This window comes from Taudactylus pleione, unplaced genomic scaffold (genome assembly GCF_031769625.1).
Source record: "Taudactylus pleione unplaced genomic scaffold, aTauple2 ptg000629l, whole genome shotgun sequence".
Taxonomy (NCBI): Eukaryota; Metazoa; Chordata; class Amphibia; order Anura; family Myobatrachidae; genus Taudactylus; species Taudactylus pleione.
In genome coordinates, this window is record NW_028285031.1 from 2921439 (window position 1) to 2948044 (window position 26606).

The 26606-nt window shown below is 42.3% G+C and overlaps 1 protein-coding gene across 3 annotated transcripts in view; it reads right to left on the reverse strand.

Annotated features, from left to right (window-relative positions):
* Positions 1–26606, reverse strand: part of RNF130 (ring finger protein 130) — a 244287-nt gene that overhangs the window by 34466 nt on the left and 183215 nt on the right. For all 3 annotated transcript variants that reach the window (XM_088454758.1, XM_088454759.1, XM_088454757.1), the window contains exons 6-7: positions 15643–15739; positions 4170–4374 (exon numbers count right to left, since the gene is read on the reverse strand). In XM_088454758.1, the coding sequence (XP_088310884.1) occupies positions 4170–4374; positions 15643–15739 (302 nt within the window). The remainder of the gene's footprint in view (positions 1–4169; positions 4375–15642; positions 15740–26606) is intronic.

The following is a 26606-nucleotide window of genomic DNA, read 5'->3' on the forward strand; positions in this document are numbered from 1 at the left end:
GTTTAGTTTGTCCCATTACTTTTGGCCCCTTAAAAAGTGGGAGGCACATATAGAAACTGTTGTAATTCCTACACCGTTCACCTGATTTGGATGTAATTACCCTCAAATTAAATCTGAAAGTCTGCAGTTAAAGCACTTCTTGTTGGTTTCATTTCAAAGCCATTGTGGTGGTGAATAGAGGCCAAAATATGAAAATTCTGTCAATGTCCCAATATTTATGCACCTGACTGTATATCATGCAAGTATGTTGTGGTATCATTTATTAGGTCAAGTACTTAGGAGATGCATTAAAAATGGCAAAATTGTATTTTAATAGATTTCTCATAACATTTTCTGTTCTGAACAAGAAATTTTTGCGATCCAATCCAAATATATTAACTCAGTGTTTAAATAAATTAAAATCAGTTGCTGTGTAGCAGTACAAAGCGAATACTAAAACATGTCTCATTAGACACACCAGAGCCTCTTCCAATACTTTTTCGGGCATGCAACAATTGGGAAGCCATTTATTTAATTCATGTGGTGCACTTAGCCTAATTCATATCTATGAGGAAAGGCTAAATCTTAGGAGTCACTGTGGAAAAGCTAAATCTTAGAAGCCCATACAATAGAACTGCTAAATCTTAGGGGCTGTACGGTGGAAAGGCTAAATCTTATGAGCACATACAATAGAAAGGCTAAATCTTAGGAGCACATACAATAGAAAGGCTAAATCTTAGGGGCTGTACGGTGGAAAGGCTAAATCTTATGAGCACATACAATAGAAAGGCTAAATCTTAGGAGCACATACAATAGAAAGGCTAAATCTTAGGGGCTGTACGGTGGAAAGGCTAAATCTTAGGAGCACATACAATAGAAAGGCTAAATCTTAGGAGCACATACAATAGAAAGGCTAAATCTTAGGAGCACATACAATAAAAAAAGCTACATCTTAGGGGCTGTACGGTGGAAAGGCTAAATCTTAGGAGCACATACAATAGAAAGGCTAAATCTTAGGAGCACATACAATAGAAAGGCTAAATCTTAGGAGCACATACAATAAAAAAAGCTAAATCTTAGGGGCTGTACAGTGGAAAGGCTAAATCTTAGGAGCACATACAATAGAAAGGCTAAATCTTAGGAGCACATACAATAAAAAAGCTACATCTTAGGGGCTGTACGGTGGAAAGGCTAAATCTTAGGAGCACATACAATAGAAAGGCTAAATCTTAGGAGCACATACAATACAAAAGGCTAAATCTTAGGAGCACATACAATAAAAAAGCTAAATCTTAGCTGTACGGTGGAAAGGCTAAATCTTAGGAGCACATACAATAAAAAAGCTAAATCTTAGGAGCACATGCAATAAAAAAGCTACATCTTAGGGGCTGTACGGTGGAAAGGCTAAATCTTAGGAGCACATACAATAGAAAGGCTAAATCTTAGGAGCACATACAATAGAAAGGCTAAATCTTAGGAGCACATACAATAGAAAGGCTAAATCTTAGGAGCACATACAATAAAAAAGCTAAATCTTAGGAGCTGTACGGGGGAAAGCTAAATCTTAGGAGCACATACAATAGAAATGCTAAATCTTAGGAGCACATACAATAGAAAGGCTAAATCTTAGGGGCTGTACAGTGGAAATGCTAAATCTTAGGAGCACATACAATAGAACTGCTAAATCTTAGGAGCACATACAATAGAAAGGCTAAATCTTAGGGGCTGTACAGTGGAAATGCTAAATCTTAGGAGCACATACAATAAAAAAGCTAAATCTTAGGAGCACATACAATAAAAAAGCTACATCTTAGGGGCTGTACGGTGGAAAGGCTAAATCTTAGGAGCACATACAATAGAAAGGCTAAATCTTAGGAGCACATACAATAGAAAGGCTAAATCTTAGGAGCACATACAATAGAGATGCTAAATCTTAGGAGCACATACAATAGAAAGGCTAAATCTTAGGGGCTGTACAGTGGAAATACTAAATCTTAGGAGCACATACAATAGAAAGGCTAAATCTTAGGAGCTGTACGGGGGAAAGGCTAAATCTTAGGAGCCGTATGTTGAAAAAGGCTACTGGGCGCCACCTCAGGAGGGTGCAAGCAGAAATAATGGGCACCAGTGGTACTCGTACCCATTAGTACAAACAATTGAACTGCTCCCATCACTTTATAAGGGGAGCTGCGGGCAGCACAAAACAAATGAAATCCCCCTTAGTGTACACATGGATTACTGTCAAGGTTCAAACACTGAATCAGACACTCCAACTCCTGTTGTAAAGAGGGGATGTGTTCAGGATCCCGGCGGTGACCATCCCAACGGTAATAATACTAGCAGCAGAATATCGGCAGTCAAAATACAGACGGTGAGTATTAGGGTAAGGTTTAGGCTTAGGTATTAAGGGGGTAGGGTTAAGGTTAGGCTTCCGTAGGGAACAGCTTGGATACCGATTACAGCATTAAGTATGACCATCCTATAATGGATTACTGGAGTTCATTATGCCAGAAACACAACAATAGTGCAGTAATAAATGACCGACCAGCTTGCCCCCCGAATGCACAAAAAGCAATTCCAAAATGGGAATGAATATTCTACTACAATGGCATGTTGCCGTTTATGATGCGCCATTAATAGATGTAGAGTAGATGTGGGCATGATGCATTACTTGAGCCATGGAGTTGCATTTAGAAAGCATTGGTCTCAACAAGATGTACAAAGTGTTGGTGTGATATACACAGTTTTTATATTTAATGTCATATAGTACAAAAAGAGCATGTCTTTTTTTCTCCATATCATACATGCAGTATTTACGATTTTTGCAGCATGCAATGTTTCACCAATGGATCACACTATGCTTATTTTGGAAGATCTGAGCTTAGTTTCAATATTATGTGGGTATACAAGATGTCTCTGAATGTTCTGCAGACTTGATTGCTATTGTTTCAACACGTTCCATTAAAGAGAAAGGACCCCGATTCCCAAATCCATTCTCTTCCTTATAGGCAGCCATTAAAGATATCTCACAGAGGCGTAACTAGACTTTTGGGTGCCCTGTGCCAGAAAGAGCATTGGTGCCCCCCTCATTTTTCAAAGGAACATAATGCACCCAAAAAAGGGCCATGGCTTCATGGAGAAGGGCCAGGGAAGAGATGGGAGAGGCTAGGAGATGCTGGGGATGAAATAAGAGAAAGCTACAAGTAAGAATGATAATAAACAGAAATTTGATAGGCCCAAACAGCGCCCCCTGACCTGTAGTGCCCTGTGCGATGGCGCTGGCCACACTACCCTAGCTACGGCCCTGATATCTCATCTCTGTAAATACTGTATCAGAATAAAAAGACATAGGGGAAGATTGACTAAAAGTTTGGGCATTTAGAAGTGGAAATGTTGTCCATAGCAACCAATCAGATTCTACGTAACATTTATCGAGCACCTTCTAGAAGATAATAGCTAGATTCTGATTGGTTGCTATGGGCAACATCTCCACTTCTAAAAATCTGCACTTTAGTAAATATACCCCTGAATGTCTGTGTGATAGGTCAATGCAAATATCTTCCAAATAAAGAAGTTGGGCAGGTTTGATATACAGACAATTTAAATGACAAACACATTTTCCTTGTTAATCTCAATTTGAATAAGACAATGTTACACCTTTATGCTAACGAGAAGCAGACACACACCCCTTCATTGATATCAACCATGCCACCGACACACACACTGATGCGTGAACCGTGTTGGATGTATGAAGTGTGTTGCATGACAGGCGTACAAATACCACAATTGCATGTTTCTCATCCCTGCACACGTCAAAAGTTGTTACAGACATCGCAGCCTGTGAAATAATGACAATAGGCAGTCACACCATAGTGTAACATGTCTGTGCTCATCATCATTTGTGGTCGGAAAATTATATATTATTAAAAGCTGACAAAAACACAATCCGGAAGCTAATATATGTACAATACACACAGATTTTGCAATTTACCTTTTTTTTAATAAAAAAAAATAACAAAAAACAAACCACAAAGTTAGTAACAGAGCACAGTTCTCATTTTATAATAATAATCCAACAGTGTTCTGGCTCGTGAGAGTCTTTCCAAGGATTTGATATTTCCCTATAAATAGAAGGAAGTTGTGTACGTATAAACAATGCGACTAAATACGCTTCTCTCATAACAACTTACTTGTTACAGCTATGTTGATTTCTCCTGTCCTTGGAGTGATCTCTCCCTCATGTGGAAGCTGAGATATTGCAGAGGAGCGTAGGGATTCTAGAATCAGTGATCCCTCTTCCACTGGGTCACTTGGCGCAGACCCTCGCGTACTGGGTTGAACCCTGGTGAGCCGTTCTACATCAAATGCTACATTATCGCTGCATGGTACGTTAGTCTGGAAAACCAAAAAAAGTATATTCTCACTTATTTCATCTCATAAAGTTGAACCTGTATTACACAATATAGGAAACGTCCTTATTTTACATTTTATATCTACAGTGCCCTGCAAAAGTATTCATCCCCATTGGCTTTTCCCTTTTTTGTTACATTACAACCTGTCATTTATTTATTTTTTTTATCTGAATTTTATGTGATGGATCTGCACAAAATAGTCTAATTTGGTGAAGTGAAATGAGAAAAATATATTTAAAAAAGAATCTTTATAAATAAAATTCTGAAAATTGGCATGTGCATATGTAATCACCCCCTTTGCTATGAAGCCCCTCAAAAGTTCTGGTACAACCAATTACCTTCAGAAGTCACATAATTAGTGAAATGAAGTCCACCTGTGTGAAATCTAAGTGTCACATGATCTGTCAGTATAAACACACCTTTACTTGAAAGGCCCCAGAGGCTGCAACACCACTAAGCAAGAGGCATCACACCATGAAGACCAAGGAGCTCTCCAAACAAGTCAGGGCAGGGACAAAGTTGTTGAGAGGTACAATTCTGGGTTGGGTTATAAAAAAATATCCAGATCTTTGATGATCCCCCGGAGCACCATCAAATCCATCATCATCAAATGGAAAGAACATGGTACCACAACAAACCTGCCAAGAGAGGGCCGCCCACCAAAACTCACAGACCGGGCAAGGAGGGCATTAATCAGAGAGGCAGCACAGAGACCCAAGGTCACCCTGAAGGAGCTGCAGAGTTCCACAGCAGAGACTGGTGTATCTGTGCATGTGACCACAATAAGCCGTACACTCCATAGAGCTGGGCTTTATGGAAGAGTGGCCAGAAAAAAAACATTACTTAGTGATAAAAATAAGAAGACACTATTTGAGATTGCCAAAAGGCATGTGGGAGACTCCCCAAATATATGGTCAGATGAGACTAAAATTGAACTTTTCGGCCAAGAAGGAAAACGCTGTGTCTGACGCAAACCCAACACATCCCATCACTCCAAGAACACCATCCCCACAGTGAAACACAGTGGTGGCAGCATCATGCTGTGGGGATATTTTTCAGCAGCAGGGACTGGGAAACTGATTCGAGTCGAGGGAAAGATGGATGGTGCTAAATACAGGTATATTCTTGAGCAAAGAAAATATGTGCAGTGCTTACTGGCACCCAAAACAACAAGATAAATATATCCAAATTTGAATAGTTTATTACATATACAATTTCATCCACATTGTGTATAACTCCCGGGAGTGTGTAAATAAATATTAATTATATGATATACATATAAAGAATAAATAAAAAATGAACATAAAAAATAAAAATATAAAACAAACAGATCCTTCAGAGATACAGAGATTGCACTATTGAGCAAGTTACATTGATACTTTGTAGGGGAGCGCAAAATGAGCCAAAATAGACAAGGTAGCACAGTCTCTCGTATCAATCTGGAAGCATACTCAGAATCAGCATTTACGTAATGTTCCAAGGTGTTAAATATACATACCGTAAGTGACACAATGTTGTCTTGTTTTGTAGAGAAGTTCAAAATCTCTCTTATCAATCTGGGAGTGTGTAACTCAAAGTCAGCCTTAATATTCCAATTTAGTAAGTATGTATAGAGATGACAGTGTTGTTTTGCCGCTGACAATGTAACGTAGCATTTTGCATGCAGATACACCCGCAGTCACATACAGAACATAGGCATGCTGCATATCATTGTAAACTGCAGAAGCTGCTTGTGCTAACTATTCACATCGCTATGCGAATAAGACGCATTTGAAGGTAAAAAGTCACACGAAAGACGCTCAGCGCTACCTAGTAACACTACGGCATGGCGCGATTAGAAGGGCTGTTTAGCGCGAAAGGAGGCTAGATGTATGTGGACATATCTGTATATCATTTACCGAAAATACACAAGGATTGGGACGTGCCGCCTGGCCGCCCGGTAGTTTCGGGCATCGAGTCGTTAACCTCCGGAGTTTCAGTGCATATAGATGTATATTTGATAAATATATTCCATTGCTCAAATCATATGTAAAAGATTACACATGTACTACAAATATTGTAGGATTTCACATGGGAGAACTATTATAAATGGGGAACGATTGATATTCAATCTCTGTATACTTCAATCCCCCATAATAAAGGATTGGTGTATTAGAAAAGTATTGGAGTGTGATCCAGACATGCATTCAGATAGAATAGATTTCGATTTGTACTACAACACAATTCATTTATCGCCGTCCACTTTATTTCTCTCCAAGGCTTAGTACATAGATGCCTAAGTGACTGCTTTGAACAAATTATTGTTCAGTCTGTGACTCTGACGTTCAGTCTGTGACTCTGACGCTCAGTGTATGATACTGAAAACAGTTGAAAAATGGTCTGGTTCGTTCGGTCAATTACAGGCTGTGAATGCAGATCGCCTACATACATCGTGTAGTGTATCACATTCAGCTCCTCTCATCAGCTTAACTCCGGCTGGAGTTTGTGACTGCATCCTCTCTGTGTCAAATGGTTGGAGGAACACGGTAGGTGGATATTTGAATATACATCAGATAACAGGTAGGGTTACAGAGTGTAGCCATCAGCAATCCTCACAGTAAAACAGATGAATACCGTAGTATAGAAACCAGGCTTTACGATTGTTCTTTTCAACCTGTGGCTCCTCATCGGATTTCTTTATATCAGAGTGTGAGTTTAACGACAGTAATCAATAATCCCCTTTGTCTAGCTCAGCCGGGTACTGTAGTTCTGTTCAAAGTCTGGTGAACGCAGCACAGATCAGAGAGAAATAACACGCCCAGGAGTCTTCAAACGGTATAACTAGTGCAAGTAAAATTAGCCAAACTGTAAAGGTCAGGCAAACCGGCAATCCCACGCACAGGCCAATAGCGTACTTCTGTCAATAGCGTTTATGGGCGCACCCAATAATGATTCAGCTGATTTCAGTCGGATCGGTGCGCGGTTTTGTTGTCACACATACGGAGTTAAAAGGCTCATTTGCATCCAGACAAAATGTAAAAAGAAATTAATGCTAAAGAGGCTGACTTTGAAATTACAATTAAATATATTTCTTTGATAGTCTCAGCAAGACTTCAGTGCAATTGTCTCACTGCGGCACATACTGTAAAGCAACATACCTCAAGATCAGTGGGAGAGATGACAGCAGAATTCATATTAATGAGAAATGATTGTGATCAGCTCAGACTGGCTTAGTCCCATATTAGCGGTGTTCCTTTATTACCTCGGCTATTGAAATATTTTGTACTTTCATTAAGTTTGTAATAACAATTGTGTCAGCAAAACTGCCCACCTTTAACATCTGAAAGGAACTTTACACTTTTTTTTGTTTAAATGTGATTTTTATTTATGCTGTCAAAAACCGGAAGCGTTTAATGGTGGCTAGAACAGAGAAAAAAATGAAAATGCGCTGAAGAAAGACAGGTGTTAAAAGTTAAACAGTGAGAATAATTGCTAGTATTAGGCGGTGTGTGTGGGGTAGGAGGGACGGTTGTTGTGTGAGATAGCGTAACATAAAAGAGGATCTAAATAGAAAAGTTACTACGCAGTAGAAGGTGAATGGCTTCTAGCATTTCCCAACAGCTCAGCTAACAAAAATAATATATTGGGTGTTCATTGGCCAATTCCATATTTCTGAAAAGCACCATCCCCATCTTAACCTGTAGATATTGAATAAATAAACTGCCCGTAGGAACCGGTTCCTGCATTTTCAAGAATATTGTTTCAGCCCGCAAAATGGCTTCCCCCAACTTTGTGCACTAGTAGCTGCGTACAGTGGAGGTTTGAATTACAAAAACGCAACAAAACAATAATATTGAATATATGATTCCAAATTAAGGAATATATCTCCCATATACTCATAGGAGTATCACTGTAACCTGAAATGGAAACCAGATTCTGAATTAAAACACACTGAACGGTGGGGATGGTCATTGTGGGGCAAGGGGACCTATACATCTTATCTTAAAATCCATCATGGGACAAATAAATGACTTTTAATCTTTGCTTGGAACAAACCCTTCCATTACAGTGCTGCATAATTCTTCTGTTAAGATGGCTGTACAGGATTTTGGTACTTACCGATAAATCCATTTCTCAGATTCCACAGGGGACACTGGAGCTCGAGACAGTGTGGTATAGACGGTGGTAGAGTAGAGCTTTAAATAATTTAGAAGTGTAAATGGCTCCTCCCCCTCTATGCCCCATCAGCACAAGTTAAGCAACTGAGCCCGAAAGGAGACGGAGGACAACAGGAAGACGAGAAATCCACAGAACGTACCGGGACCGATTGAAGGAGAACAGAGGAACTCACTGCAGGGAACACATTCAGTCACAGAAACACCTAATGCAAATAAGTGCAATAGAACTAAAATAGACCAACAAGGCGGCAGGAAGCAGCACAAAGTGGGAGTCCAGTGTACCCTGCGGAATCGGAGAAATGGATTTATCGGTAAGTACCAAAATCCTGTTTTCTCCTTTATCCACTAGAGGACACTGGAGGTCAAGACACTAGGGACTTCCCAAAGCTAGCCCCCCCCCGGGTGGGAAGTGCTGAGAACTAGCTGACCCCGCGGTCAAACCGAACAGGGACCGCCAAAAACAGAAGGCCCAATAGAAAAGCAAGAGCTGAGGATCAAGCATTGTAGAGCACAGAAGACAATCATAACTTCATACTACACAGCCACAGAAAATTCCACAACAGACAGCGTAAGACAAATGGAACAAGAGAATGGCGGCCTAGGAAACAACAGCAGACGAGTGTGACTACTGTGGCTGTTCCACTGCCGGTATGACCCCTATAGAGGTGACAATAAAACTAACCCCCAGTGTATGCAGGGGTAGAGGGGGATAGAAAAAAATGGCGGTGTGCACCAACCGGAGGGGAAGTCTCCTCTCTGTACAGGGGGACCACATAATAGTAGGGATGCGTAGGCTCGGATTAGTTCGGATTTTCCCGCCAAATTCGGATTTTTCCCAACAAAAATCGGGTATCAGAAAGAGGCAAAACGTCATCTTTCATGGACAAACTTCATCTTTCATGGACTTTTGTCCAGGAATGATGATGTTTGTCCATGAAAGATGACGTTTTGCCTCTCTGAGACCCAATTTTTGGCGGGAAAAATCCAAACTTGGAGGGAAAATCCGAAGTAATCCGAGCCTGCACATCCCTACATAATAGTGACAGACTCGGCTGTCACTAAACCCAGCTACATTTTAAACAGCCAGTTACTGACTGTAAGTAAGCCTGCTCTCTTCCACCCACTACTATTGGGTGGAAGAGGGATGGGGGTAGCTGCGTGTCAATGAGCCCAGTCTTTCCCCACCACTCCTGCTACTCAGGAGCAGTGGAATACTCACAGTTAACTGCTGCGGACGGGATGCTGGGCTCAGGGGGCAGCGAGGAACCCAGACACAAGCCATTTCCAGCTGTGGCGGGCCTCACAGAGACAGTGAGTCCGCAGTCTGTCTACTTGCAGCGGCGTATGGGAGCTGTCAGAGGCTTTTTAAAGAAGCCCTGTGCACTCCTTGTTTGGATCTGACTGTGTCAGGATGCCAGGGACTGGACCCCAACCTTTGCAGAGATGGCGAAGGGTTCCTAATCTAGGCAGACTTGGCTGCTCTCTTTGTAAAGTAAAAATAAAATAAATAAAATACTAAGGGGCTTGGAGACAGCCCCACTGTGCACCGGCTCTCAGGTTCAATTTCTAAACTGGTGCTGATGGGGAATAGAGGGGGAGCAGCCAGTCACACGTCTAAATTATTTAAAGTGCCAGGCTCTACTCTACCACCGTCTATACCTCACTGTCTTGAGCTCCAGTGTCACAAGTGGATGAAGGAGAAAAAACTCACCATCAGGCAGACCAATGACCTGACATGCTTTAACTGTACGCTATCCTTACTAAACACTGTCAGATAATTGGTCTGTCTGTCTAATAGTGAGTCTGTCTGATAGTGAGTATTGCTATTTATCCACTCTCAGATTTATTTGTATGTGCTTATATTTGTATGTATCTGTAGGCAGAGCACATACACTTTAGAATGCTGTGGATATCTGAGCCCAAATTATCGCATCTGTGACCAGAATATGGGGTAGTTACTCATCCCTGTGTGACCTGAGTGGCAGACTCCACCTCCCCTAGGGATTCCTTTCTCACGGTTAGTAGCCACGTTAATGACGCCTTTCACTGTGTAGTGAACAGTTAAGTCGCTGCCACCAACAGGCTCCTGAAACCACTTGTTCCACCCAGGCTTCTACACTGGCTCCTGGAACCACTTTTCCCAGCTCCTAACATCAGCACCTGGAGCTGTCTGCTTCTGGTATGTGTGAGGACACGCTGCTGCAACACTTCCTGGGTAGTATCGGCTAATCCCCACTGATCCCTTAGTCTGGACCAGTCTGCAGGGTATTTGGCAAAGGGTTTCAACTTGGACACTGGGCTCAATCCAGAATAGCCAGTGAATGGAATTGCATTTTGTGCTATTCTGGCGGTCCCAGGACACAGCAGATGTAGACATCTTAAGGCAAGATGTTTATTGCTCAAATGTTTTAAAAAAAACAACAAGTTCCGTCGCTAAAGGTGCTTGGGATAATTCGCAGCATACAAGGTATCACAGAAGTACAATCCTTGATATTCAGACGATATACACATTCTGGGCTTGCAGGCCCCATTTTATCCTGCTCTAACACACAATACCACAGGGGGTAAGCCAGCTCTAAGCCTCTCAGCAAATCAAGCAAAGTGCATGTGCCATGCATGCACACATTTAACACTGTCCCTAATGAACAGGTCACTGTGCCTGAGACCACCTGGACAGATAACGGTCGCCCAGGTGCCAGCAAGTGTGGAGTGGGTCAATAATTCCTTCCAAAACTTAACGTCTAGGATTCTGCTAGGGAAACGTCTCACCTTCTCTGGCCGAAATTGGGCTCCAAAGGCGGCGGACAAGATCCCCAGGAGGCACCTTCCTGACCACTGAGTTCAAGCTGTTTGGAGCTACAGGGAAGCAATCAGCCGGTTATGCTGGCCAGCTCTCCTTGCACTTACTCATGCTCTGATCCATGAGGCTGCAGGATTATTAAGTTATTCCAGTTCACTGGTAGGTGGACAGGGGGAACCAGCAACTAAAGAAGGGGTCTAGATCCCCCTAGACCACCAGGGAAGAAGTTAAGTGTATTTTACTTTTAATACATTTAGAAACATTTTACATTAAATATATGTACAATTAAAGATGTTAAATATATAAACAGTCCGTGTACTATACATACACTCTATGCCTGATGCCCTGCACCCAGCTTTACACACCGCAGTACTACAGCTTGGGACCTGTTTTACAAACTCAGTACTGCACATACATTTTAAAATACATTTATACAGTTTAAATAAACATTTGTATATAATTACACTAGTCCCGACACTGGGACGTTACTCCTTTCATTGCTTTTGATAATGAGAGCTACCTCTCCCGGTCCCCAGCAGACTGCAACAACCACAGCGTCACTCAGCATCAGGCTCCCACTCCTGCAGCCTGGGTAGTGCTGGCGCACCGGCGGTGAACTACCCGAATCACCATAGCCCAGAGGTTCCCAAACGCGGCCCTCAAGGCTCGCCCCAACAGTTCAGGTTTCAAGGCCCCCACACATCAGCAATCTGAAAACCACAATTGAACAATTTGAAGACTTATTGCCCGATTTTAGGATTTCCCAATCTAGCAATCTGCGCCCATACATTACAGATCTTTTTCGGTGATTTGCAGATCGATTGCAGCAAACAGAGATCGGACAATCTTGAAAGGCCCATCATTCTACTAGTAACGGTCTGCAAATCTGCTGATCATCTCCATTTACGGAGAGGCCCAATCAATCTGTGAAATCCAACATGTTGGACAATCTGATTTAACAATTCCAATCACTTTTTGGTTGCAATATGAGATCTGTGAAGCCCATACATTGCAGATTTTTGTATACAATCATCTGCAAATTTCAGAATTGCCACAATCGATTGCTGATGTATGGGGGCCTTTAGAGCTATCCATGGTTGAGAACAGGTGATTTAATTAGAACCTCAGTCAATTTGATTTAATCACCTGTGCTTAGCCATAGATATCTCTAACACCTGAACTGTTGGGGAGCCTTGCGGACCGCATTTGGGAACCTCTGCCATAGCCACTGGATTCAGTCCAGGCAGTGGCGCTCGGTTACTGCCCCCTTCTTCGCATCGCCACACTGGACGCCAACTTTCCCTGTCCCCCAGTGTGTTGCACACATGGCCCTGCAGCCTGGGGCAATTGTAACAGCTGTAGAGACTCCCTGCCACCCTGTAGTGCTGTGGCATCGTCACCAGCAGTCTACATACAGCCTTACAGCCTGGGACTACATCCTGTCTGCAACAGCTCATTGCATACAGTTCCCCGAGCCACAGCCAAAGGTGGTGATTCAGGTCTGCAGAGCAGGAGCATAATCTAAACATAATATATTAATTTGTGCCTGTCCTGGCACCTTACTGACTTCCTGCGACACCAGGATTTTAACAATTACCTGTCTGCTGCAGCCAGAGGGGTCCAGACTGCTGCATATATGAATTCAATACATGTCGCCTGCAATACATTTAAGACTTGCTCCTAGCACAGTTGGTCCATTTAAAAATGGTGCTGCAGTATGAGTGTAAACCTCTTCAGTGCAGCAGTCCCTATTTTTAGCGACGTGGGCCGGGGATGCTGGCTGCAAAACGTATAATTGGTGCTCGGTTATGGACATACACTGTGCTTTTATTAGCCCGATAAGATAAATAATTGCACATTGTATTGCCACTTGAAACCATTGATAAGCTTCCAATGCAAGACTGGTGCTATTGTCGGGATTCTGGCAGGTCTGGTCAGTCTCTAACTCATCTACAGCTTCACTTGTTATATCAACAAATACAGCTCGCTCGCTAGAACGATGATACCTCAGACAAATAAGTAAGCAACTGCAAGGTCAAATGAGGCTTGGCTTGTAGAATGTATGAGAATGGAAACATTTCCTCACAACAAGACATCCATTATTATCTAGTGACTGACACCAAAAATCGCACAGCTTCTTTAAGAGGACATGAAACATAAAAAAAAAAGTCTAAAAAAAAATATATTTGCTATAAAGAACAGAAGGGAAGGTACTCTTACCATCGGAGGCATGTAACTGGAATGTCATTATAAATCAATTGGTCATCCATTAAGTGACAAAGTATAACAATTTACTATCTGCAAATCCCAACTGTTGACCCCAAGAAAGGAGAATTAAAATAAGTATAAAAAAAATCAAACAAACAACAGTATTTCATCTATGAGTCATAAAACAGGAAATAAATCACCAGCACATGTATTATCTGCTGGGGGCGGATTGTGGCAATCGTAATGTCGGAACATTCTCAGGAAGTTAGTTTCAGAACACTCTCAGCTGCAATATAGGAATGGAGAAAAAAAAACAAATAAAAAATACCTCCATGCTTTACACTGACTGTTGACGCAGTCTTAAACTTTCACCTGCAACCCACCGGAAAAAGCTGCTCCTTCATAAATAAAGCCCTGTGTCTCCTACAAATCTGATGCATCATTTAACACCATTACATGGTCTGATATCCAGAGATACAAAATAATAAAATAAGTGAACAAAATATTTTTCATTTAATTTAAAAGCATTTGTGAATATTCAAATCAATGTTCAGTGTGCTGCATATGTTAATCCATTGTATTAGAACTCATTTGCTGATAATGTATATATCTTGTGGTCCTAGCAATTTAAAAAGAAGCAAAATCAAGACAAGATAAGCTCCAGCACAGTCCGCACGAGTCCAGCAATATCCATGTTTTGCTGAAACCATGCACACTTTCCAGTTGTATACCTCCCAACTTTTGGCTTTCCCAAATAGACACATGAAATAGGGAGGTGTCACTCCAGCGCGATGAGGTCATGATCCCTCTCCAATTCCTTGTTCTCTAATGCGGTCAGGCATGGAACAGGGTTAGCAAAATCAGGACTATTGGGAGTTATGTACAAAGGGCCTGATACAGAGATGGAGGCAATGGCACTGTTTACGCAGATAAGTGATTATAGGTGGTCTGCGCATGCGTCCGATTTAATTACCGATGTCACTAGCAGTGAGTATTATTTTTTTTGTTTTTTAATATATATTTAATTAGTTAGATCACATTAAGTTACAGCGACCAGAACTGGTAAAGAAAAATAAATCACATTTAAAGAAGCAACATACATATTAAATCTCAGGTCCATCAAAGTATAGACACATTAGTGATCACATTTTTACAATACACTAATAGTGAGGGAGGAAAGCTCCATCCTATAGACTGGAATAGTAACTTGTATGAATTTTCTTTAGTTCGAACACATATAGAACTAGAGACAGCATTATCCCAAACATCGGACCATTCCTGGTTATCCAAAGTAATACCCAAATCTGCCTCCCAGGCAATTTCATGGGGGTCACCCGTGGGGGAGGATTTTTTTTCAGCCAGCAATGGGAATTAGGCCTCGCAGTGAAGAGCAAAATGATTGACAGACAGGGACCATTTGTAGGTGGCAACTGGAACGTGGCGGCTCAAAGGTAGGCATGCCGTGACCGTTTTTGGGATATGTCTCTGCCTGTGACTGCTGTCTCGTACGCAGTCAAAACGGCTCAGCTTCCGCGCTCATTCTTTGTGACCGCAGAGTTACTTAGAAGGCGGATTGACTGATCTGCGCCCAATGCTGCGTCCTTTGGACTTGTGAAGCCGCCAGTGGGTGTCAATACAAATCCCGTCGGCTGCGTAATTTGCTTATTTTCACACAGCTGCTGCGTACAAATCTGCATGAACACCCATCTCTAAATTAGGCCTGAAACCCGCAATTGCCAAGAATAATTAGATTATTTTGGAACTGGTTTTGCTGCTGACCGATCAGGTGCCGCCTGCACTGCAGAGAATGTAGTGTGATTGGGCCGTTTTATCCACACAAAAAAAGCTACCAAATGGATTGTTCTAAAGGGCACGTATAAAGAGAAATGTTATTTAAACAATTATGATAACTGTGTCAAATTAAGGAGGCTTCCTGTTCCAAATCGCACTGTCACCTCGTAATGTTGCAGAAGTCACCAAACTGTACATTGTAAGTTTCATTAGGAATGGGAACTATGCCAGGAAAACACTACTCCACACAAGGAATACAAAGTGTGTAATAACACAAACACTGCTTGTTACTTACCACTATTCCCAAGGCCTTCAAAATATTTAACTTGCACATTGGGCAGGTGCAGTGCTCGCTGAGCCATGGGTCCACGCACACCTTGTGGAATACATGCCTTGAAAAGAAGAGAACACAATTACAATATATTACTCTATTTGATTAATACTACCTACTCACAGCTCTTACAGGATCAGCAGAATGACATTAAAACTTGTCTATTGTAGGCTGCACAAAGAAAGTATGTGTCAGCCCTGATTGGTATGCATTCCGATGTAATCATTAGCCTACCAGACCTGACCTCTATAGTCCTGTTAGGTTTTATGATCTTTGACATAGAAACATTTTCCATATTGACACTTGTATATTAAATAACCTCAATAATCCAAACTGAGGTCAAAATGGTCACGGTTACAGGTAGGAGTGAGTCTTTGGGACAAATGTAATAGCCTACGATTTACGGGAAACAGCACAATTGTCTCTAGATTTAAAACAGCAATTTACTTAAAGGCAAAAAAAGGAGTTTACTTTGCAGGATTGAAAATCATACTGGCAGATGACCACCAGTGTCACACCTATGAGATCATACATTAATGTGCGGCCAATTTCCATTGCAAACCAGATTCATGCAATTTGGGCTACAAGTGTGTTAAACTTCATAGTCAATGAATTGAACCAATTCATTCTGATTGAAAATGTATCAAGTCCAGCATAAATGAGAAAGGCATGGGGATGGGAGGATGCAGAAAGAAAGAACAATTACAGGAGAGGGTGATGGATGCCAGGATGGGAGAGTAAAGCTACTGTAAACGATGGACACATGGGCCAATCTTACAGCATATAACACAGATGCACGGACTAACAGAGCGGCATAACATGAGAGGTGAGTGAGAGGATTGACATTCACTCTGGAGAAACACGTGAGCTGCTAAATTTAATTATGAGATTTAGATGTAGGAATGTGAGACTAAAGAATAAATAACGTGCAGTGAGGGAGGAGAGTGTAGGAATGTGAGAATGAGGAAGGGTACAGTGAGGGAGGAGAGTGTAGGAATGTGAGAATGAGGAAGGGGACAGTGAGGGAGGAGATGGTAGGAATGTGAGAATGAGGAAGGGTACAGTGAGGGAGGAGAGGGTAGGAATGTGAGAATGAGGAAGGGTACAGTGAGGGAGGAGACTGTAGGAATGTGAGAATGAGGAAGGGTACAGTGAGGGAGGAGACTGTAGGAATGTGAGAATGAGGAAGGGTACAGTGAGGGAGGAGAGTGTAGGAATGTGAGAATGAGGAAGGGTACAGTGAGGGAGGAGAGTGTAGGAATGTGAGAATGAGAGGAGAGTGTAGGAATGTGAGAATGAGGAAGGGTACAGTGAGGGAGGAGAGGGTAGGAATGTGAGAATGAGGAAGGGTACAGTGAGGGAGGAGACTGTAGGAATGTGAGAATGAGGAAGGGTACAGTGAGGGAGGAGAGTGTAGGAATGTGAGAATGAGGAAGGGTACAGTGAGGGAGGAGAGTGTCGGAATGTGAGAATGAGGAAGGGTACAGTGAGGGAGGAGAGTGTAGGAATGTGAGAATGAGGAAGGGTACAGTGAGGGAGGAGAGTATAGGAATGTCAGAATGAGGAAGGGTACAGTGAGGGAGGAGAGGGTAGGAATGTGAGAATGAGGAAGGGTACAGTGAGGGAGGAGAGTGTAGGAATGTGAGAATGAGGAAGGGTACAGTGAGGGAGGAGAGTGTAGGAATGTGAGAATGAGAGGAGAGTGTAGGAATGTGAGAATGAGGAAGGGTACAGTGAGGGAGGAGAGGGTAGGAATGTGAGAATGAGGAAGGGGACAGTGAGGGAGGAGAGTGTAGGAATGTGAGAATGAGGAAGGGTACAGTGAGGGAGGAGAGTGTAGGAATGTGAGAATGAGGAAGGGTACAGTGAGGGAGGAGAGTGTAGGAATGTCAGAATGAGGAAGGGTACAGTGAGGGAGGAGAGGGTAGGAATGTGAGAATGAGGAAGGGGACAGTGAGGGAGGAGAGTGTAGGAATGTGAGAATGAGGAAGGGGACAGTGAGGGAGGAGAGTGTAGGAATGTGAGAATGAGAGGAGAGTGTAGGAATGTGAGAATGAGGAAGGGTACAGTGAGGGAGGAGAGTGTAGGAATGTGAGAATGAGGAAGGGTACAGTGAGGGAGGAGAGTGTAGGAATGTGAGAATGAGGAAGGGTACAGTGAGGGAGGAGAGTGTAGGAATGTGAGAATGAGGAAGGGTACAGTGAGGGAGGAGAGTGTAGGAATGTGAGAATGAGGAAGGGTACAGTGAGGGAGGAGAGTGTAGGAATGTGAGAATGAGGAAGGGTACAGTGAGGGAGGAGAGTGTCGGAATGTGAGAATGAGGAAGGGTACAGTGAGGGAGGAGAGTGTAGGAATGTGAGAATGAGGAAGGGGACAGTGAGGGAGGAGATGGTAGGAATGTGAGAATGAGGAAGGGTACAGTGAGGGAGGAGAGGGTAGGAATGTGAGAATGAGGAAGGGTACAGTGAGGGAGGAGACTGTAGGAATGTGAGAATGAGGAAGGGTACAGTGAGGGAGGAGACTGTAGGAATGTGAGAATGAGGAAGGGTACAGTGAGGGAGGAGAGTGTAGGAATGTGAGAATGAGGAAGGGTACAGTGAGGGAGGAGAGTGTAGGAATGTGAGAATGAGAGGAGAGTGTAGGAATGTGAGAATGAGGAAGGGTACAGTGAGGGAGGAGAGTGTAGGAATGTGAGAATGAGGAAGGGTACAGTGAGGGAGGAGAGTGTAGGAATGTGAGAATGAGGAAGGGTACAGTGAGTGAGGAGAGGGTAGGAATGTGAGAATGAGGAAGGGTACAGTGAGGGAGGAGACTGTAGGAATGTGAGAATGAGGAAGGGTACAGTGAGGGAGGAGAGTGTAGGAATGTGAGAATGAGGAAGGGTACAGTGAGGGAGGAGAGTGTCGGAATGTGAGAATGAGGAAGGGTACAGTGAGGGAGGAGAGTGTAGGAATGTGAGAATGAGGAAGGGTACAGTGAGGGAGGAGAGTGTAGGAATGTGAGAATGAGGAAGGGTACAGTGAGGGAGGAGAGTGTAGGAATGTCAGAATGAGGAAGGGTACAGTGAGGGAGGAGAGGGTAGGAATGTGAGAATGAGGAAGGGGACAGTGAGGGAGGAGAGTGTAGGAATGTGAGAATGAGGAAGGGTACAGTGAGGGAGGAGAGTGTAGGAATGTGAGAATGAGGAAGGGTACAGTGAGGGAGGAGAGTGTAGGAATGTCAGAATGAGGAAGGGTACAGTGAGGGAGGAGAGGGTAGGAATGTGAGAATGAGGAAGGGGACAGTGAGGGAGGAGAGTGTAGGAATGTGAGAATGAGAGGAGAGTGTAGGAATGTGAGAATGAGGAAGGGTACAGTGAGGGAGGAGAGTGTAGGAATGTGAGAATGAGGAAGGGTACAGTGAGGGAGGAGAGTGTAGGAATGTGAGAATGAGAGGAGAGTGTAGGAATGTGAGAATGAGAGGAGAGTGTAGGAATGTGAGAATGAGAGGAGAGTGTAGGAATGTGAGAATGAGGAAGGGTACAGTGAGGGAGGAGAGTGTAGGAATGTGAGAATGAGGAAGGGTACAGTGAGGGAGGAGAGTGTAGGAATGTGAGAATGAGGAAGGGTACAGTGAGGGAGGAGAGGGTAGGAATGTGAGAATGAGGAAGGGTACAGTGAGGGAGGAGAGTGTAGGAATGTGAGAATGAGGAAGGGTACAGTGAGGGAGGAGAGTGTAGGAATGTGAGAATGATTAAGGGTACAGTGAGGGAGGAGAGTGTAGGAATGTGAGAATGAGGAAGGGTACAGTGAGGGAGGAGAGGGTAGGAATGTGAGAATGAGGAAGGGTACAGTGAGGGAGGAGACTGTAGGAATGTGAGAATGAGGAAGGGTACAGTGAGGGAGGAGAGTGTAGGAATGTGAGAATGAGGAAGGGTACAGTGAGGGAGGAGAGTGTCGGAATGTGAGAATGAGGAAGGGTACAGTGAGGGAGGAGAGTGTAGGAATGTGAGAATGAGGAAGGGTACAGTGAGGGAGGAGAGTGTAGGAATGTGAGAATGAGGAAGGGTACAGTGAGGGAGGAGAGTGTAGGAATGTCAGAATGAGGAAGGGTACAGTGAGGGAGGAGAGGGTAGGAATGTGAGAATGAGGAAGGGGACAGTGAGGGAGGAGAGTGTAGGAATGTGAGAATGAGGAAGGGTACAGTGAGGGAGGAGAGTGTAGGAATGTGAGAATGAGGAAGGGTACAGTGAGGGAGGAGAGTGTAGGAATGTCAGAATGAGGAAGGGTACAGTGAGGGAGGAGAGGGTAGGAATGTGAGAATGAGGAAGGGGACAGTGAGGGAGGAGAGTGTAGGAATGTGAGAATGAGGAAGGGGACAGTGAGGGAGGAGAGTGTAGGAATGTGAGAATGAGGAAGGGTACAGTGAGGGAGGAGAGTGTAGGAATGTGAGAATGAGGAAGGGTATAGTGAGGGAGGAGAGTGTAGGAATGTCAGAATGAGGAAGGGTATAGTGAGAGAAGAGAGTGTAGGAATGTCAGAATGAGGAAGGACACAGTCAGGGAGGAGAGTAGGAATGTGAGAATGAGGAAGGACACAGTCAGGGAGGAGAGTAGGAATGTGAGAATGAGGAAGGACACAGTCAGGGAGGAGAGTGTAGGAATGTGAGAATGAGGAAGGACATCGTAAGGGAGGAGAGTGTAGGAATGTCAGAATGAGAAATGACACAGTCAGGGAGGAGAGTTGGAATGTGAGAATGAGGAAGGACACAGTCAGGGAGTAGAGTGTAGGAATGTGAGAATGAGGAAGGACATCGTAAGGGAGGAGAGTGTAGGAATGTCAGAATGAGGAAGGACACAGTCAGGGAGTAGAGTGTAGGAATGTGAAAATGAGGAAGGACACAATCTGGAAGGAGAGTGCAGGAATGTGAGAATGAGGAAGGACACAGTCAGGGAGGAGAGTGTAGGAATGTGAGAATGAGGAAGGAAATTGTAAGGTAGGAGAATAGGAATATGAGAATGAGGAAAGATTCAGTAAGGAAGGAGCATGTGAGAATGAACAAATTTCCACCAAGAGCCTAACAACATTTTGTTTAAAGCTTTCCCATTTCAAAACCTGCAATAAACAGCAAATTATAAGCCTATCTTAAGCTTCACTTTTGCTCTTGTTCCAGATAAAACCTCATACATGTGCTGCTGAAGCGCCAACCTTCCTCTATATTTGAACCAATTACCACTGTAAAAAGAGTAATATACCTTACTAGGTAATGAAACTTTTGTTTAGAAGGAAGAAGAGAGTGAATGGACATCTCGGAACTTACGGCTGCCTACAGTGTGTAAATAAAAATCACTGACTCCCATATAAATAGTATGTATCTAAAGATAAAAACATATATATTCTGATGCCAGAGTCTCTTTAAGAGAGGATATAGGTGATTATTATAAGAGAGACAGACAGTGATATAAAAGTACATAGGAATCAAACTAATAATAATTTCTTTAAGTAGAAGAGAGGTAAAAAGGAAAGGAATTGGGAAGGAAATGCAAATCTAGCTCCAGATGTGCTGGAGGGGACCTGGTGACATAATGATCACCATTCAGCTGGAGAACGTAATAGAATTGAGATTGGGTAAAGGGGTAAATTAAATATAAAAAAATAAAAGTTGATTAAATTGTGGGCAGGTTATGCAATGGACTCTTCTCTTGAGCAGACAGCCAGGATATGCCTGAAGATAAACTTTGGGCACTGAACGGTTGTCAGTACAACAGAGTAGACAAACCACGACAGCCATGTACTCAACTCCTCCGACAACCATTGTATACTCGTAACTGACCTTCAGACTTCTCCCCACTGTGAGCTCATGGTTCTACTAATTGGTGCGGGAATTGGGGTTTATTAGAATTAAATGTTATGGTAGAGTCATTGTACAGTGCTGTCGTTACAGTCATGATTACAATTAACTGCAGTCACATCCTCTGTGCCTGGCCTGACAGTGACAAGCTCAGAAACAGGAGGCATGAGATACGATGCACAACACTGGTAGAAACGAAGCTGAAGCAAAAAGATGACATATTTCCATTTACTGGCCACGAGAATCCTCCTCCCTTTCCTTGCACCAAGTTTGTAATCGGGGAGATCTATAAACGGCTTTCAGACATAATGACTTTTAGATTTTATCGGCTTAGATTGCGACTAGACTCGGCTTCGCATTGACTACTGAGCGCTCTCTCGCACTCTCCAAATAGCCTGAGATAAAGACCCGTCCGTATCAGTGCATTTTATCTTAGAAAACCATTTTCTTTGTGAAAGACAATATTAACACAGCTTGTTGTCCACTCTGTTGCGGATTTGGCTGCTCATGTTAGAACATGCCTGCCAATGATAATGGACTTACATCATGGGAAAGTTCTTTGTGCATTACTAGTTTGCACGGTCAAGACCGGTCAAGCTTCTAAAGCCTTAGAAAAGCAAAGAAAACCAAAACAAAACAAAAAAAACAGTCTTGTTCAGTGCCCTGGCTGCCTCATCCAGCATTTCATTTTTTTTTTAACAGTGAACAAATGGTCTAGACATGGTTTCCTTTTCCAGAGCATCTAAACGTATGCTTAACGGTGATATTTAAAGCTATAAAAAGGTCTAGTTATAAGCATATCGAGCTAAATGGTGCACATTGGAAAATCATGGCGTGATGGAAATTAATTTTATTCTATGCAAGAGCAATGGGTATACTGCATAAAATAGATACCTGCCTACTCTCCCAGAATTACCGGAGGGTACACCACCCTGCTGGTTCGTGTCCACTTCCTCAGTGAAGTGATTGGTTTGGAGACTAGCTGGCGCCAATTGCCATGAAGTGCATTACCATAACCCCGCCGCTACTGCACAACCCTACCGCATCCTGTCCACATGTAAAGTGGGTGGGGCTGTGAAGAGCAGTCACTGTGAACAGCATTATCGTGGCCCCGCCCATGCTGCACAACCCTCTGGCATCCCGTCTTCATCTGAAGTAAAGTGGGCGGGGCTCTGAATAGCTTCATTGTGGCCCTGCCTCTTGCTGTAAAGCATTGCAGATCGCTGAATTTTGATGATGCAATACAAAACATTCCCTCCGACTCAGAGTGCTAGCATGGCTTTCAAACATATTGCTTCAACAAAACCTCATCAGCCAAAAATACTAGAATAGGTACCTGCAGAATGACACAACCAAGTATAAAATGATTATTGTGATTAGCCTTGAAATAAAAAAAATGGGAAAAAAAAAAACAGACGTTAAAGGATGGATGGGGCACACTGGTAATTACATGGTACCACGTTTCAAATGCTGAGAACATAATAGAAGGACACAGACATGGCATTTATCATTGACATCCATATCAGCAGAGCTATTGTCTTGGTGCTTTAGCATTCACAGATAATCTAATACAACCAGACATAAAATCATTACTGCCTAAGTATTTCTGCTCCGTGCTCTATTACCGCATGATACAAGTGAGGGATTTCTGCACAGGGCCTGATATTACAGGGCTTGCAGAACCGGAGATAGAGTTGCTGGCTTGTGAAAGGTTTTTTATGAAATGTTAAAAATAATCTAAAAAAAAATAATAATAAACTGCCCAAAAAAAAAAAAAAAAAAAATCTTCTTTTGTTTGTAAGAATTCCTTCTGAAAGCTTCATAACTGCCAATTTCACTAGCCTAACCCTAACCGTCTCCTCTGGCAGCCTAACCCCAACCCACCCACAAACGCATAACACTAACCCTCACCTTGAAAATGTTGAAAATAAAAAATTATGTCAACCAATTTTTTTCTGTGCCGTCCATTTCAACCTGTCAACCTTTTAACCCTGTCGACTTTTTGTCAGTTGACCTTTAGTACCTGTTAACCTATTGCAAGTCGACCATTTGGTGTCGACCTATTGACTGACGATTTTTTATTGTCGATCTTCTATCTGGATACCTCTCACAAATAGACTACTGAAAATCTGATAGAGCCGCTGTAACCTAACAAAACATATACATCTATGTAGATGACTCATAAAATCTGAGTGACTAATTTATTAGGCACTGCTACCTAATAATGCCTCATTCCTCTTTGCCCTCAGAGCCGAGTGCAACCTTCAGGAAACGGACCATCAAAGTGCAACACAGAAATGCCTGATCATGTAGACCCCAATCACCCAAGAGTGAAGGCAAATTGACTGCAAGTGAACCTCTATTCAGAGTAGTACATTTTATGTTATGCAGTGAAACAACTGGATTGAGATCTGGAGAATGTAAAACCACCAAATTAAGCCAAAATCATGGTTATGTTTCTGGAACCATTCAAGAGATCGCCTAGACCTTCTGGCATGGAGTGTTACCTTGCTCAAAAAGGATGATCACATGTGGATTAACTGTGTTCCATGAGTTTATGCACCCTACTAGAAATTATATCCAGATGTCAAGTCATAACCAAATGTTGCCCTAATTGTAGTAAGAGACCCTATGTGTATCATGAGAACACACAAACACCACCATTATGGACATCCGGAGAGATAGACAACCTATGCCATGGACAGAGAGGAGGACACTTCAGCCATTATTCTGTTCATGCCCGATATTTAAAAGGGCAGTGCTTTTACTAGCAAGACATGGCTAGTAAAAGTACTGCCCTTTTAAATATCGGGCATGAACACAAACAAAAGTGTTGGGAATTAGTAAATAGACTCATGTAGCTTACATCAGCCTCAAGAATCACAACTGAGATTTATCAGACTTGGGGAGAGTTTTGCAACTCTACAGTGTCTAATCCGTCTCCAGTCTACAAACCCCAAACCAACAACACATTGTTTGCCAACAGAGGAGGAATTTGGTGGGTTTGTTACCAAACGCCCTCTTTCACAAAGTACAATAAGGTATTCATTCTGATATGCCTCATGAAGACCATTGTACTCAACCAGCAGCTGCTTGATTGCTTGTAGCACAGTTAGCCCTTGTAGTCACCTGTTTCAAATTCGACCTGGACTCTTTTTTTTTTCAAAAGAGCTTTGAAAAAGAGTCTAGCTCAGATTGAAAACACTTACGCCGTTATCAGCTGTGGTAACAGATTGCCTACATTACCATACCGGAGGAGAGAGACATTCCGATCAGACATCAGGTCACCTGGGGTCTGGTGATCCCCAACATCTACGGCCTTGGGAGAATTTTACGTCTACTTATGGGACCTGTTCACAGTATCCAACGTGTGCCATGGACATGGAGGAGGACACCCTTGTGAAGCCAACCCCTGGGCAGCAGACACATATTAGATTATAATGGTTTACGCATCTGTATTATTATACTAATCAGGTTTAAACTATCTATCTGACAGGTCTCCTATGAACTATCATATGTGCCTTAATTTGGTAAAAGTGACTTTATATCACTCACACCAATGTGCTTGGATTTATTTATGATTGTTTTTTTTTTTTATTAAGGGTTTATTATATGCCTGTTTAGGTCTTTGAATATTAAATAAAAGAATTACATTTTAAATTTGTGACAATTTCTCTCCATACTAGTGTCATATTTTTAGACCTTTATAACACTGGTTAATATAATATTTTGGTGTTTCCATTTGGAGGTGTTTCTTGTTATGACCTGCAGCTTTTTATTTAAAACTATTGAGTATTTTTATAAAACCGTTCAGATTTTAGTTCTTATAACAGCACCTAGTTGCAATTTTATTCTCCACTCTTGTTTAAAAGTTGTATTTCTCGACAGTTTTTTTATAAGCTGTCCGAATACATCATTTAGGGCAAAACAAATATGTAGTAAAATAAAAATAAAAATATACCCAATCATTTACTGCACGAGTATCTATGACATCACTTAGCTGCCATTGGTCCCCATCTGCTGCATTTAGGAGGCGGGTAAAATTACATTAAGTTATTAAAAGATCTCTCTCTTCCTTAATAGCTCCAGAAGAGATGTAAATCAGATGTTGCATGTTTTCCTAATAATGTCCCGTGTTTTAAACAAATGCAGAAAAGAAATGTAAGGAGACTTGAACAGTACAAAGATAGGAAACACACATTACGTTTGGAGAATGGGCAAGAACCCGAAACGTAACCATGTCCCTCTTATTTATCCTCATTCTGCATACTGTCCAGTCAGACTAAAGTGGAAAACCTGTAAAGTGCATTGAACGGTCACTGTCACTAGTACGGTCTTCAAAATGGCAGCCCGACTCCTTTCTGGATTAACAATCCAACATAGCATAATCCAATATTTTTGTGTATTATGTTTTGCTATAAACAAAATAAATCTTAAAGCCACAATAGACATCACAAGAATCATGTTTTTCCCAGGAGCCTCCAGACCTCTTGACCTGCGGGATCGGATGTGGCGCCACTGTAAACTTGTGCGTAGCTAAATTAAGCTCCTTATTTATTAGAAAGTTACGTATATTAGCATCATTTGCGTATTAATAGTTAAATTGAGTCTGCAGATAGTTATTATAGGGACCTTAAATTACATGAATTTGTAATAAAGAGATCCATGGATTTTTGGTTAATGTCCCCATTAAAATAAAAAAAACCTTAATTTGATGTTGATTCCTGTTAAAAAAGTTCTAATTTTAATACAAGATAATGTAACAGTATGTACTGTATTCTCCTGCAGCCCCCCCCCCCCCCCCATGCACAAGGTGTTGGGGTACCTACTGTATCATGTGACTATTGAAATCATGTTTTATTTATATTATCACACCCAAATCATGTTATGCTTTATAACAAATAGTGAAGTAAGCTACATTTTCCCTGCACTACAAGCTAGTACAGCTGCCTGATGAACAGACAATCCTTTAGCCAGCAGCTGGAATAAAAGGGATGTAAATTGATGGTCTTAGAAAAGAGTACTTTCACATAACCCCCCCATGGATATTAGTAGGGGCATTAACCAGCTAGCAGATACATACTGTACATAAACGGCCT